The sequence below is a fragment of the Protopterus annectens genome, chromosome 3.part1 (assembly GCF_019279795.1).
Source record: "Protopterus annectens isolate FY-2018-M chromosome 3.part1, PAN1.0, whole genome shotgun sequence".
Classification (NCBI taxonomy): domain Eukaryota; kingdom Metazoa; phylum Chordata; order Ceratodontiformes; family Protopteridae; genus Protopterus; species Protopterus annectens.
Window position 1 is genome coordinate 522,050,713 of NC_056732.1, and position 16,034 is coordinate 522,066,746.

Genomic DNA, 16,034 nt, shown 5'->3' on the forward strand with positions numbered 1-16,034 from the left:
GTTTAAAGCCACACTAGAAACCACCTTAGGCATAAAGGAAGGATTAGTACGTAATGATACCCTATCCTTATGGAAAATCAGAAATGGCTCTACTGCCATAAGGGCCTGCAACTCAGACACCCTTCTTGCAGAAGTAATAGCCAACAGAAAAGCAGTCTTCCATGACAAGTATTTCAATTCAGCAGTAGCCGCAGGCTCAAAAGGTTGTAGAGTAAGTTTTTCCAACACAAAATTGAGATCCCAAGCAGGAGTAGGAGCTCTACGTGGGGGTCTTATATTCTTTGCCCCTCTAAGAAACTGCTTGAACAAAGGATGCGAAAACAATGGTGGGTCACAATCATAATGAGCTGAAATTGCTGCAGCATGAATCTTAATGGAAGAGAAGGACAAACCTTTGTCCAATAACTCAGTAAGATATTGAAGAGCCACACTCAAATTAGGCTCAGAAACCTGCAAATTCTTTGCTGTACTCCAAAATAAAAATCTCTTCCATTTTTCTGCGTACACTTTCCTTGTACTAGGTCTTCTAGCTTCCATAATCACATTTAAAACTTGAGGAAGTTGAGACCTGCTGTGTTTCAACACAGAATATGCCAGGCTGTTAGATGAAGAGAGTGAAGCTTGACATTGAGCAGATGACCAGCCTGCTGAGATAACAGATGAGGAATCAGAGGTAAAGGCCATGGAGGCTTCCTTACCAGACTCCGTAGTAGTGGGTACCAGTGTTGTCGAGGCCAATCTGGAGCTATCAAAATCATCCTTGGCCTGTCTTGTCTGACCTTTAATAGTACCTTTGGAAGAAGAGGCAGAGGAGGAAAGGCATACACATGAAGGTTTTTCCAACTGAAAGACAGAGCATCCACTTTCCAAGCTGTGTGATGAAACCCCTTTGTGCAATACTGTGGCAGCTGGTGGTTTAGTGGAGAAGCGAACAGATCTATGTCTGGAGTTCCCATGACACTGTCAATTTTGAAATACATGAAGATCCAGTTTCCACTCGTGGGGATCCATGATTTGTCTGCTTAACACATCTGCTAAGGAGTTCTGTGCTCCCGGCAGAAACCTTGCCTGAAGAGTTAGTTGCAAGCTTAGCGCAGTCTCCCATAAAATCATTGCTTGCCTGCATAGAGGATAAGAATGTGTTCCCCTTGCTTGTTGATGTACCACATGACAGTTGTGTTGTCTGTTAGAATCAACACCTGCCCTGGAAGAAGTAACTCCTTGAAAGCCATTAATGCAAACTGAACTGCTAACATCTCCTTCATGTTGATATGTAGATGCTGTAGTCTGGCAGGCCACTTGTCTTGTATCCACTTTCCATTTAGATGAGCTCCCCAAGCAATGTCCGAGGCATCTGTCGTTAAAATCTGACTCGCCTCTGGCCGGGTCACAGAGAGTCCCTTGTTTAGGTGACATTCCTGAGCCCACCACAAAAATTCTTTTTGAAGGCAAGGTATTATTTGAATGACAGTGTCCAAATCCTGGCAGTGCTGTGTCCATACATTTTTGAGATACCATTGTAGCTTCCTCATATGCAGTTTGGCATTGGGAAGCACCAGAATACAAGATGCCATGAACCCTAATGCTTGAAGGACTGTCCTTGCAGTCAGCACGGACTGATGAGATAGTTGATGGAAGTAAAGTGATAGACTCTTTTGTTTGTCCGGGGTTAAAAAGGCCATCTGGGCTGCTGTATTCAGTCTCACACCCAGAAAGCACATGTCTTGAGAGGGTACTAGACTGGACTTTATTTCGTTCACAGAATACCCTAGGCATCTTAGCACTGCTATAACATATTCCAGATGCTGTAGAAGGTCTTCCTTTTCTTGAGCCAGAATCAGGCAGTCGTCCAAGTAAGGATAGATTTGAATTCCTTGAAGCCTGAAGTAAGCTATCACTGGAGCCAGAACCTTTGTGAATACTCTGGGCGCAGTAGATAAGCCAAAGGGCAATGCAGAGAACTGATAATGAGAATTTCCAGCTCGAAACCGCAGATACTGCCTGCAACTTAGCCTTATAGGTACATGAAGGTAAGCTTCCTTGAGATCTAAAGTTACCATCCAGTGATCTTTGCCCAGCAGAGGTAAAAGCTGTTGTAACGTCAACATTTTGAACTTGGGAATGTCCAGAAAAGTGTTGAGGAGAGATAAATCCAAAATTGGTCTCCACGTGTTCCCCTTCTTTGGTACTAGGAACAGGCGAGAATAAAATCCTAGGCCCCTTTCTGATACAGGGACTGGCTGAATGGCCCCATCTGGAGTAACTGAGAAACTTGCTTGTGAGCCTCTTTTCTTTGTGGAGGAGGAACGTCTGGCATGCCTTTGAAATGGCATTGTATGGAAATAAAATCTGTAACCGTGGTGAATAATATCCAACACCCATTTGTCTTGAGTAATTAAATCCCAATTTTCTTTGAAAAGAGACAGTCTTCCTCCCAAAGGAGCTGCCAGACGAGAATCTACTGGCAGCTGAAAAGACAGGTCATTGGGTCTGTTTACGAAAGGACTGACCCCTGCCCTCACCAGAAGTCTGAGCAGGTGAACTCCCTGTTCTAGGCCTAAAAGAACCTTGAGCCCTGCCCCTACCACGTCTAGACCTACCCCTAGACTGGGAATCATAAGCAGGATATGTCCACCCCTTAGCAGGCCAATTTCTACTAAACTTGGTGGCTGCACCTGCAAAAATCTTTAACAGTTTGCATAGACTTAGCTTTGTCCTCCATTTTCTTTAAAACTGCTTCCACAGGCGATCCAAACAACACATCAGACTGTAAAGGAGCATCCAAAATCCTTGTCTTAACATGCTCAGCTAAATTCTGATCCTTCAACCAGGCATGCCTGCGAAGAACAGAACTAGTAGCAGCCACCCTGGAGGAGGCCTGTACAGCATCAAAACCACATTGCAAAGAATGCTTACCCACTTGTTCAGACACATGAACCAAATCCAGCAACTCTTTACACTCAATACCTTCCGCCAAAGCATCCACCTTAGATTTTAATTGTGAAAGGAGATAATTCTGATATTTTAGCATGTGAAACTGACAATTCAACGCTCTCATGGCTAGAGTGGAAGAAGTATACACTTTCTTTCCCCACCTATCCAAAGCCCTTGCCTCTTTATCAGTGGGAACAGGATTTTTAACCACAGAAGCTTTAACACCTTTAGGCCCTTGAGAAATAGTTTCTGGGTCCGCCCTAGGACTCTTAAACAAATACTTATGAGCTTCGGGCACCCTATAATACCTATCAGGCTTAACAGGAGCAGGAGGCAAAGAGTCAGGGTTCAGGGAAGCCTCTGCAAAACATCTTCCACCACATTCAACACAGGAGGAATAGCTAAGGGCCTATGCTGGGGTAAAAACAAGAATTCCCTAAGCCTTTTCCTGGAATCAGAGTAATCCTGGCCTTCCCATTTAAAGTGCTCCCTCATGGAATGCAGAGTCTCTGAAAATGAGAAATCCTCAGGAGGAGAAGCTGTAGGAGTGGAATCATCCACATCAGAATCAGAATAAGTAGGATACTCCTGCAAGTCTTCCAGAAGACTCTGAAGCCTCTGAACACTGTTCAAAACTATCAAACATCGGTTCCACCCTAGGCCTCTTATCAGGCGGGGGCATAGAACCTCTAATCATAGTAATCAAATCTTCTGCCATTTTAAGCATATGTTTCTTAGGTACAGAACCCGAAATGCTAGGAGAAGCCCCCACTGAAACTGAACTAGGCCTACCTCTCAAAGAAGTTTTGGCAACAGAAGGAGAGGCTCTAACTACCTTGGGAAGAGAGGGAAGAACAGTGACCTGAGAAGTCCCCTCAGCCTGGCCTACCTCCTGAGAAGGCACATCCTGTAACAGTAAAGTTTCTGCCTGAGACTCCATGGAAACTCCTGGCAAAACCTCTGGCTCCACTGAGCCTTCTAAAGAACCGACGTCCGGGACTGCCGGTTCATCAACCCTAGGCTTCGCTGTTTTGTCCTTGCGCTTCTTGGAAGCGGGCCGGAGCATCCGACGGCATTTTATAATTGCAACGCTTCCCAAACACTAACCTGGCACAGTCTAACCTCCTCTTAATAGTGCGTTTGTTAAACCTAGCACAAGAGCGGCAACCAACAACGCCGTGCTCAGGCCCTAAACAAGGTATACACAAGGTATGGTAATCCCTATGAGGTATCTGTTTCCCACAAGAAATACAGTTATTCACTTTTTCTGACATCCGGTTAAATACTGAGGCAAGAAAAAACCAAAATGTTCCCCAACGGGGTACTTAGCCAACTCTGTTTCGGTCTGAAACTCCGGTTTCGGAAATATTTCAGAACGCCAACCTGCACTCGCAAAACTGCTTCTGCATCGGACCATGCGGCAAAAAAGACTGAGGATATGACGTCGGTCATGCGCATTAGTACCCTGGCGTACTGACGTCAGTCTAATGCGCCCTGACCGACGTCAGCCTTATACTCTGGTATTCGGGCCGACTGGACGCGGACTATACCCCAATAGTAAGGACTGCAGCAATGGGGAACGAAGAACATCTGGACGAACCACGTGGTTACCTTGAGGGATTGAAGGTTGGGGGATCCAGACACACTGGATGAGAAGAGGGATACTTCAGAAGAGGCCAAAGGAAGGAACACCACACCTGACTAGGCTAAAAGGGCGCTATGAGGATTATGGTAGCTTTGCAATGGGCTGCCTTCTGAAGAAACTTCATCATCAAATGGACTGGAGATCAGCATAATATAAACACTGACCAAAAATAAAAAACTGGAAAACTCCAAAAAGCAGGTTTGCCACATGGATCGGAATTACTATAACTTTATTCTGGTACCTCGGCTTCTCACCTTCTCAGGATAAGCATGAAGACGCTCTGGGAGCAAAGCAAACACCACATCATCCCTGACTGACTGTCCTGGAGGGGGAACTAAGGCATAACAGTTGCTGCATTTGTGTTGGCCAGGGTGGCAAATAGGTCACAACGTGGAGTGTCCTCAGCACCGAAAAATCCAAGCTCCAACCCTTGGATTTAGGGGCCATTCTTACTGTTAAATAAATAAATAAACAAACAAATAAAAATGCTCCTACTGAGGCTGTCCGATAGAATGTTGGATTTCCCCATGATGTACACTGTCACCAGAAACCGTTGAGAAGAAATTAGAAATTGCCCACTGCCAACCCTCATAGCCTCTCGACAATGAGGATTTGACTGGATTCCCTGCTTGCTGAGATACCAGATAACTGACATATTGTCCATCTATATTGAAATCACACCTCTGCTAAAAGGCCAGCAATGCAAGGAGGACTGCCCTCATCTCCAGAATACTGATGTGAATGATGGCCTCTGTGGAAGACCAGGACCCTTGAACCATCCACCTTTCAAAATGCACCCCCTCACCACCGGAGGAGTCTGTTGTGACCATGGTTGTGGGATCTGGAAGAACAGTCGCCAGCTGGTTACTAAAGGAGACTGCAACCACCAATGATTGTGACACCTTCATAAGCCATATAGGAAAATCCATGGGATGTGACAGGAAAGACAACTACATGGCCAGAGTCCATTGCAGAACCCTCATATGAAATCTGACTAAAGGAATCAACCCTATGTAAGCTGCCATATGGCTTAGAAGTTCATAAAAGCATGAGCTGGAGGCCTTGAGGTTGCAAGCACTGACAAGGCCTAAGTACAACTCTGGAACTTGGAAGCCTGGTGATTTGACTGACCATATCCAAGCGACAACCTATGAATTCTAAAAGCTGAAAAGGCTGAAGGCTCGACATGGGGTAATTGACTATAATGTCTAAGTGGTCACGCATTTGGAGTAAGACATCCCCTAGTTGTGATTAACGATGCTCTGGCACTAAGAAGCAAATCATCCAGGTATGGAAAGACCTGGAACCCCTGCAGCTGGATCTAGGCTGCAATCACTCCCATGCAACTGGTAAACACCTGGGGAGCTGTGGTGAGACCAAACAGCAGGGCCATAAACTGGCAATAATTGGTCTCCAGGTAGAACAGCAGAACCCTCCTGGAGCACCTGGCTATGCTGATATTATAGGAGGTGTCTTTGATGTCTAGTAAGCACATCCAATCCTCCTTCCTCAAAAGAGGTAAGATGGACTGCACCTTGACCATCCAGAACTTGTTTTTTTCACAAACTGATTCAGTCTGCTTAAATCCAATGCTGGCCTGAGGTCCTTGCTCTTTTTCTGATACTAAAAAAAAAAAACCTGGAATAGACACCGGACACTTGTTGGTCTGGTGGAACCTCTTGGATAACTTGGTTTGTGAGCAGTTTGTGAATCTCTACAAGCTGCCTGCAGTCTCTGACAGGGTGGAACATCTGGGAGACACTTTGGACAGAGGTTGGGCACCTCTCAAAAAGGAATGTAGTAATCTCTGGATATGACTCAACACCCATGCATTCGAGGTGATGGGCTCCCATGCTTTTGGGCGAAGAGCCAAACAACCTCCAATTGCCTCCAGAGTAGGACCATCGGGGAACCTTTCAAGGTTGATAAAAGGGCCGGCCAGAAAATGCCCCATGGAAACCCTGATTCTGCAGACCACCCCTGTCCTATGGGTGGCATCCATTATGATCCCCCCTTGTCCTCAAGAGGAACCCACTGAAGGAGCATCCTGAGAAGACTGTTGTGACAATGAAAGAGAGGAGCATACCCCACTTCTGACTCCTTTGAAAGGTCAGGTGAGGGGGGCAAAGTACACTCTAAAGGTGGGCAAGGTCTTCCAGTCCTGCTCGCTTCTCATTAGGGTATCCTTAATTTTTGGCCCAAACAGGAAAGAGCCATCAGAAGGGGCAATGATGAAGGGCCTCTTGAAGCAATCTGCAAAGTTGCATAAATGCATCCAAGAGTGGCACCACATGGCAATGCCACAGCCAGCCACTCGGGATGCTCTAACGGCTGCTTTTGAAATGAGCCTCATGGAAATGTTAGAGATGGAAAGCAGGGTAGACAACTGGGTCTCCAGTGTCTTCTGAGTCTATGGAGACTGCTGTGTCTTAACATTCCTTGACACTTCAGACACCAAGTCACATTGAAGTCTTGTCAAGTGTGATAGATAATTAAGTGCTCTCAGCACAAAGGTGGCTAAGGCACAGCAGTACTTCCCTAAATGATCCAAAGCCCAAGATTTCCTGTCTGGGGATGGAGCGAGGAGCTCTCCACAGAGATCTCCTTCTTGGTGGAGCTGCCACCACAACAGCATTGACAGCCAGACCCTAACTCCAATGCAGCCATTCCTTGGGGAAGGTGCAAGAATCTTACCTGGATACTGGGGATAGGCTCCACAATGTCGGGTTCCTTCCACTCCCTCCAAGACATTAGGTCTATAACAACGTCCAGAGGGGGAAACCCTCAGGGCATGGATGGGCCTACACTGAAGACCTCCAACAATATTGACTCCTCCAGAGAGGGGAGCTTCAGTGGCCCAGCCTCCTCGTTGGCAAATCAGCTCAAAAATTTCACCAAAACAGGCGGCATCCTGAGGAGACGTAGGGGACCCCTCTACTTCCTCGAGGTCAGTATCTTCTGAGAGAGAATCCTCCAGGGAGTCAAAGTGTTTCCTCTTGAACTTCCTCTTCCCTGAAAACCTCCCACTCCAGTGAAGCCAGGGGGGAGGGGAAGAGGTTGTAATCCCCACCAAGAGGGCAAGATGGAGACCCACCAATGCAGGCTATCCAGCAGCAGAAGATTACCCACAGGAGAAAGGGGAAGTGACACCAACTGGAGAAATCAAACCCTTCTCCTGAGAGAAGAATATTCTCTCTAACACTGAAGAAGCTGGCCTCTTGAGGCCAAGGGTCCCAGCACCTAAAGGTACCAAAGACAGCTCTGATCCAGAGGGAGACCCGCCCAGCACTGACACAGATCAAACTGAGCCATCCAAAGCCCCAAGAGGAAGAGATAATCCCAAAGCAGGGAATGCTGACCTTAACCTGGAAACACCTATTTCGACACCATGGCTCTGAGGTCCCGATGGCCCCAAAGTAGTCTGAGTCAACACAACCGATGAATGAGCCGGAGCTGAATATGGCCAAGCCATCGGATCTGACCCAGAAGGTGGGAAAACAGCCAGGCCCAAAGACCTTAGATCTGAAGGGGCCGAGGGAGGAAACCAAACAGAAAGAACAGAGGGTCCTGGAACTGGACCTGGATACGAAGGGATAGGGCCTAACTGCATCTATGTCTTCAAAAAAGACCTCATCAGCTGCTCAGAATCAGAAGTTTTAATGCTGCCCACCGATCTCGAAGCCCAGGCAGAGGAGATGACTGACAGGAGCTTGGCGGAAGTAGAAACCCATCTGCCAGATCTGAGCTGGACAGGGTTGGAACCATGGTAGGGAAGGAGAAGACTCCAGTGACAGTTCAGATAAAGTGGAAGGTAAGAAGGGGGAAGATGTTACCAGAAGGGGCCCCTTTAATCAGAAAGGGGCTTGGAAGGCACATAACCTTGCTTTGGGTTAGCACTGATGGAGATCAGCTCGAAGGGATCAGAGCCGAAGTCAACAATGGGGCAGCCAGGGGACCTAAAAGTCATGGGATCTTTGGGTCCAGCAAGCCCTATGAGGAAGGACCAAGGACAGAAGAGGATCTCTTCCAATCCCCTTTAAAGGGCCTGGAGTCCCATGGATAGTGCTTCTCAGACCTGGCCTTCAGAACTCTGGGAAAAGCAGCAGATGGAGAACAGCAGCAAGAGGGGAGAAGTCCGTTAAGGATCAACTTGGCTTTACATTCATTGATTGCCTTGGACCTGAACCAGAGTCCAGGTGCAATGCCCCCAGGCAATAAACACATTTAACATGTGTGTCCTGCAAAAGCAACTTGTGCCTTCAGGCCACGCACTTCTTAAAGTCATTATCCATAATGCAACATAAAGGACAAAACAGACAAAAACCTATGGAGAACTATTCTACTGAAAAAAAGCCTCTCTCAACAACAATAAGAAAGAACTCTAGCACACTCTAGCTAAAACTAAAGAAAAAAACATGCCCACCAAAAGGTGAGAAGTCCTAATAACAGACAAAAATAGTTAAATGATACATCAAGTGGAGCCAAGCTTGACCTGCTGACTGGAATGGCAGTAAACTACATCTGAGGATTAAGGTGAGGAGCAGGAATTTGTGGGTAAGGGAGGTGGAGCCAGGCAAGTTCAAAATCTGATGGAACTGGCCAGTGTGGGATCTGAAGACCCACAGGTTGCACCAGACAGACCAGACATCAGATCCAGCATTATAGATGCAAGTGTCCTTCAGCTTCATGCTTTCCTGGAGCCTATACACACCACACATTGCTCTACTGAGAACACAGATCTGCTCATTGGCTTCAGCCATATATATTTGTGTTCTAGACAACAGCAACATCTTAACACAGTAAAAAAGAAATTGCTGACAGTAAAAAAGAAATTGTTGACAGCAAAACAATTTCACTAAACCCACTTTTAAGAGAAGATCCACAACATGCTCTACACAGATGTCATCTCTATACTGCTTTTATGTAAAATCCAGTGGCATACATTCCACATTATTTCTGCCATAATTTGCGAACAGTGGTGCACACTATTTTTTATTTATTTATTTATTTACATTTGTTGACCGTGAGTGTCCGACTGGACGTAGGTCCATTTTCAGCGCAGGCCCAGGGAGAAAAGCTCCACAGTTAAAATAAACAGGCAGTAGTTACATTGGATTACATAGCGATTGACAATTTAACATAGCAATTAATTACAAACATATTTACAGATGAAGAACATAGTGCATCATTAGACAACTAGAATCTTTATCTGCAAAGTACATAACAGACATTAACAAATGTTACAATAAGTTCCTGCTGTATAAAAAGTACTAGGCTTATGAGCATCTGAGCTTGCTATAATCAAGGTAGTTAGTGGGGTGGAAAGAAAGGTAGTGGTTGGAAGAGGTGGGTGATATTAGAGAGTTGCACACTAGTACTTCACAACAGAAATTGAGGAAGACTTCACAGCACATTACTACTACTACTACCTTTTTAATTTCTGGGGCAATCTAAACAATGTGGTTTTGATTTATTTCACTCATTCAGGTAATAAAATATGCAGAATAAAATGAAAAATGACCATAACACTGAAGAAAGTTTAAGAATGTCAGAAATTACCTGTGTACCATCACGGTTTAACAGCAAAGCTTTTACATTATCTGTGTGTCCTTTTAGCTTCATTAGCTTTGCACATGTTCTTGGATCCCACACACGGAGAACCTGAATAAAATAAAAATATAAATACACATGCATTACCCAGCATTACTGATTACAAGAATTAAGGTGAATATTAAATGCAGCACCAAATAAAAATAAAAGAAAAATTAAAAAAAAGCACTAGTCAAAGTTTAGTTAATTGATTTACATCTGTTAACCGGGTAAGCCCACTAGACAGAATAGTTGCTAAAATCTTACCATAACCATAGATGTCCTTTCTCTTCCATGTTGCAGTATTCTCAACACTTGGGTGTTCCACTCTTGCTACCCAAACGTCCAGCCAGTATACAAAAGCTGGGTAAGTGGGACATCTGTCATTGGCTTAGGGAATGTGGGCCATAAAAGTGACGTTTGCATGTACCAGACCTCAGAACTGAGCGCCCCAGTCGGACCCCAGTCCCAGGAAACTGTGCAAGTCCAATGCCATCCAGTAAAGCGAAGAAGAGGGGAAGGAATAATGCAACATGGAAGAGGAGGACATCTATGGTTATGATAAGATTTTACACAACTATTCTATGTCCTTCTATGCTCATGTTGCAGTATTCCAACTGTTGGGTGAGTGCCAAACCTCACTGGGAAGAGGAGGGTGGTGGCTTGGGAATATTTTCTATAAATCCATGCAGGATTGCCCTGGTGAATCCAACCATGGATTTGGAAATGTCCAATTTGTAATGCTTGATAAAGGTGTGGACAAAGGTTCATGTAGCTGCCTCTAAAATTGTGGCAGTGTCCAAACCTTTTAAGAGAGCTCCAGATGAAGTCATAGCCCTAGTGGAATGTGCTTTGATTTTTGATCCTAAGTATTTCCCATGGTATGTATAGCAGAAAGAAATTGCTCTAGAAATCCAGGCTGAAATTGTCTGCTTTGTTGCAGCTTTACCCAGGGCTCTGAGATGAAAGGAGACAAACAACTGGCCTGGTTTTCTGATATGTTTGATTTTGTCCAGACAGAACCCAAGCTGTCTATGTACATCAAGGGAATGTAAAACTCTCTCACGGTTACCCTGAGGATAAGCAAAAAAGGTGGTGAGGTGAATGGCTTGGTTTAAGGATAGCTCATTGACCACCTTGGGCATGAAAGAATGTTGGTCCTAAGGCTTACCCTGTCTTTGTGAAAGATGAGGAAAGAAGAAATGGCCATGAGGGCCTACAACTCTGACACTCTTGTAGCTGAAGTCAGAGCAACTAGTAGTACTGTTTTCCAAGTGCAGTGTTTCAGGGAGGCTCTAGAAGCTGGTCCAAAGGGAGCAACTGTGAGCTTTTCCAAAACGTAATTCAGGTCCCATGGGGGAGGAATGGGTTCCCTAGGGAGCCTGAGATGCAAAACTCCCTTTAAGAACAGCTTAGTAGGCAATCGAGAAGCCAGTGGGGGATCCAGAGGCAGACAAGCTGAAATAACAGCAAGGTAGGCTTTAATACAGCAGTATGCTAAAACCCTGACTGCAACAGTTCACAAAGGTATAACAGTACCAAAGGGACATCACCCTGGAAAGGGTCCAGCTGTCTTTGTAGACACCATAAAGAGAATATTTTCCATTTAGACATACAAGATCTTCTTCTATTAGTTTTCCTGACCTCCTGCAGGACTGAGAGCATGTCCTCATTGTAAAGGTGTCTGTAAGGGATCAGAATTCTATCACCTACACGGTAAGGTTCAGAGACTGTAGGTGTAGGTGTACTAGGGATCCCTTGTCCTGTGTGAGAAGGTCCACTCTGTGAGGTAACTTGTTGTGACTGCCCTCTGGCTAAACGCAGAAGGAGGGGGAACCAGTGCTGTACTGGCCAAAAGGAAGTCACCAACAAGATTTTTGGTTTGTCCTGTTGAATTTTCAGCAGGACTTTCTGAAAAGGTGGGAGGGGGGAATGCATAAAGAAACATCCCTTTCCAAGAGATTGAGAAGGCATCAGTTGCCCTTTCCAGGGGATTGGACAGCCTGGTGCAAACGGACAGAAGTCTGTTCATAGGGGAGGCAAACAGTTTTATCTGAGGTACACCCCATTTGTGGACTATGTGCAAGAACACATCCTTGTGCAGTATCCATTGATGGGACTGTGATATGGACCTGCTTAATGTGTCTGCCTGCATATTCTGTTCTGAAGGGATACACACAGCCTGAAGTGCAATTCCCTGTGTTGTGGCTAGCTCCCACACTTGGAGAGCTAGTTTGCATAGCAAGTAGGATTTTGTTCCACCCTGCTTATTCACATACCACAGAACTGTAGTGTTGTCTGTGAACAATTTTAGTAGGTCCTGTTTCAGCATATGTTGGAAGGCCTTTAAGGCCAACAAAATTGCTCTCACCTCTCTGATATTGACATGTTCCTGTCTGAAGGAGTCCTGCCAAGTGCCCTGGACGCTCAGAGAACCCATGGCTGCTCCCCAACCCAGATCCAGGGCATCCATATACATCTCCTGCACTGGTAGGAGGGGCTGTAAGGGGAGGCCTGGGTTGCAGCTCACTTGGACCACCCACCCCTGAATCTCTTTTTTTTTTTTCAGGCAAGGAAGATAAGGGATTTTGTACTTTAGAGGATGAGAGTGCTGTGTCCATATAGACCTTAGGTACCATTGTAGCTTCATGTGGAGCCTTGCCAATGGTAACATGGGAATGATCGATGCCGTGTGACACAAGAGTCTGAGGTACTGCTTGGCAGTCAAGTCTGTGGCTTGGAGGACAGTAAGCAGGTACTGCTTTAAACTTTCCACCTTTTGGGGTGGCAGAAATGCCCTCGTGATATCCGTTCTTAACCTACACTCCAGAAAAAAATGATCCTGAGAGGGGGGGGTCAGGGTGGACTTGGGATAATTTATCTTGACGCCCAGTGCTTGCAGGAGTGAAATTACTGTTTTTAAATGGCTTTGCAGGGATTCTGTGCAGTCGGCCTGGACGAGCACATCATCTAGGTAAGGGAAAATTTGAACCCCTAGGGTCCTGCAGAAGGCCACTACTAGTGCCAAGCACTTTGTGAAGACCCTTGCTACTGTAGAAAGTTCAAAGGGCAAGGCATAGAAATGAAAATGTGAGGAGGCCACAGAAAAGCACAGATATTCCAGTATCTGGGCCTTATTGGGATGTGCAGGCAGGCATCCTTGATGTCCAAGATGCTCAAGACCCCTTGAGGAAAGATCAAGGGGAAGAGGGCCTGCAGAGTGAACATTCAAAAGGTGCGAACATGCAGAGAGAGGTTAAGATGGGAAAGATCTAAAATTGGTCTTGGGATGATCTTTTCTTGGGAACAGAAAAAGTCTTGAGTAGAAGTAGAAACCCTTTGCCTTTTCTTGCATAGGGACAGGTTGAACTGTTCCCTGGGCAATGAGGTTGTCTATAACTGGCTGAAAAAAAATGGAAGCTGTTCTTGGGGGGGGGGGGGGCTGCGGAATGCCTCTCAAAGAAGGGGCTGTGATCCAGGTCATAAAATAACCCGTATGTATGATTGACAAGACCCACCTGTCTGTGGTGATGTTTGTCCATGCAGGGAGGCAGTGAGAGTGCCTTAGGGATAGGGTTATGTAGATGAGGGGTTGTTTTATGGATGGCAGATAGTCAGACTACCTATCCTGTCTTGAAACTGAGGCTTCTGTGCTGCAGTCTGTGCAGGCCTGGAAGGAGTGGCTTGCTTCCTGGCAGTCTTTCTGCTCCTAGAAGGAGGAGGGGGCGCAGAGTGCTTCCTGATGAATTGGGTCTCGAGGGGTAATTCCTGTGGAATTTGGGGATAAGAGACACAAACAAGTGTTTGAGGTCCTGTAACTCCCCCCCCCCCCCCTTTTTGGCAGAATTTTGAATAATTCCACCACCTTTGTTCCAAAAAGGGCAGAGTTATCCAGGGGTGCATCTAGGAGTTTTGCCCTGATGTCATCAGGAATAGTCTGCAACCTAAACCAGGAATATCTCCTGAGCACAGAAGCAGAGGCAGCAGACCTGGCAGAGGTTTCTACTGCATTGTAATTGCAATTAATGGAGTTGCTTGTGACCTGTGAAGATAAAGATGTAAGGCTGGATAACTGGGCTTTGGCTGGAGACTCTGGAATTTCACTGTGAAGTTTTGTAGCCTGTCACAAGTATACTAGGGCATACTTGGACATGTGGGTTTGGTAATTTATTGCCCTAAATGCAAAGGTAGATTAAATGCAAAGGTAGATTAAATGCAAAGGTAGATGAAATACACACCTTTTTCCCCAAGGCATTCCATGGCCTTACTGTCTTTGTCTGTGGGGAGGAGTGGGGAGGAGTGAGGAGGATGGAAGGAGTTTGGAGACTTTATCAGCTGACACAGACAGTGCCAGGGTCTGCTGCAAGCAATTAACCAAGAATTTGGCCCTATTAAGGGACCCTGTAGAATCTGTCAAGCCTACATGGTGTAGGAGGCTGGGAGTCTGGGTTGATTGAGACTGCAATGAAAGCATCCGGAAATGCAGGTAGTAGAGGGGGAATAGCTGAAGGGGCAGGGGAGTCCATCTGAAGAAGTTCATAGTATCACTAGTGTACTTCAGTCATTTCAGAGGAATCCCATTTTAAATGCTACCCTCATCTTTGAAATGGTCTCCCCAAAGGTAAGGTCCTCGCCTGGGGAATGCTTGTGCAGATTCTTCTTTTGGGGGAAGCGTAGCCAAGGGGAGATGGTACTTGTGAAACATAGGAGAGGGAATCCTCTGAAGAGTCAGAGGATACCTCAGTTTAGGCTGGGAAGGGTCCAAGGCCCGAGGCCTAGGACTCATTACAGGAGGATGTCCAGGAGGCTAAGGGTGTAGCAGGCCACAGAGCCATAAAAGCATTAAATAGGCTTTGAGAAAAATCCTGCCAATCTGGCTGGCTAAATATCTCACAACCGTACCAAATTTCTCGGTTTTTAAAGGTTCTGAGGCCCAAATAATGGAGTGCGACAATTCCCAAGTGGTACCCCTTAATTTACAAATTTCCTGGCTTTTTTTAATTTCTTTTTTTTTTTCGGCTTTTTGGGCAGATGTCATCACATGCAGAGGCATGCATGATGATGTCAGCTCCGTGAACAGCCTGTCAGAATTGGCTGAGGGCTCGAGGGATTCACTGTACTTTGTTTCTGGCCAGCCAGCAGCAGTAAAAGTAGTGTGAAAGCTGTGCATGCATTTCCCCAGCTGCTCCATTTAAGGAGGACAAGTAAAATAAAAACTCAACACTTTTAGGAGCTGCATTTCAATTACCAGACTACTGCACTAGTTGAGCAAGCATTTGACAGTGTGTGTGAACGGTTCTTTCTTTTTTTTGTTCTTTCGCAAGCATTTGAATTACTGGTCGCACAGGGTCCGTATTTGCATACTAGTTGAGCAAGCATTTGACATTGTGTGTGTGAACAGTTATTTGCTGCTGCATATAGTTGAATTACACAAGCTGTTGCATATAGCTAAATTACACAAGCTGTTGCATATAGCTAAATTACGCATGCTGTTGCATATAGCTAAATTACGCAAGCTGTTGCATATAGCTAAATTATGCAGGCTGTTGCATATAGCTAAATTACGCAAGCTGTTGCATATAGGTAAATTACGCAAGCTGTTGCATATAGCTAAATTACCCAAGTTGTTGCATATAGCTAAATTACGCAAGCCGCTGCATATAGCTGAATTACACAAACTGGTGTGTGTGTGTCCGTGTGCGTCTGTGTCTGTCTGTGTATAAAATGTCCCAGTTAGGTATACCTGGTGGTTAGGGTTACTCAGGCTCAAACCCTGTACCTTAGGTACAAGGAGCAAGAGCCTGAGTTCTCTACCCATACCATCACTTCTGACTGAAGGAGATGTAGCTCTCAATTGTACAAATTT

At 45.5% G+C, this 16,034-nt stretch overlaps 1 protein-coding gene across 1 annotated transcript in view; it reads right to left on the minus strand.

The window, feature by feature from the left end:
• Positions 1 to 16,034, minus strand: part of WDR48 (WD repeat domain 48) — a 1,921,140-nt gene that overhangs the window by 1,346,673 nt on the left and 558,433 nt on the right. Inside the window, exon 7 of the mRNA XM_044066951.1 lies at positions 10,139 to 10,240. Coding sequence (XP_043922886.1) covers positions 10,139 to 10,240 — 102 coding nt within the window. The remainder of the gene's footprint in view (positions 1 to 10,138; positions 10,241 to 16,034) is intronic.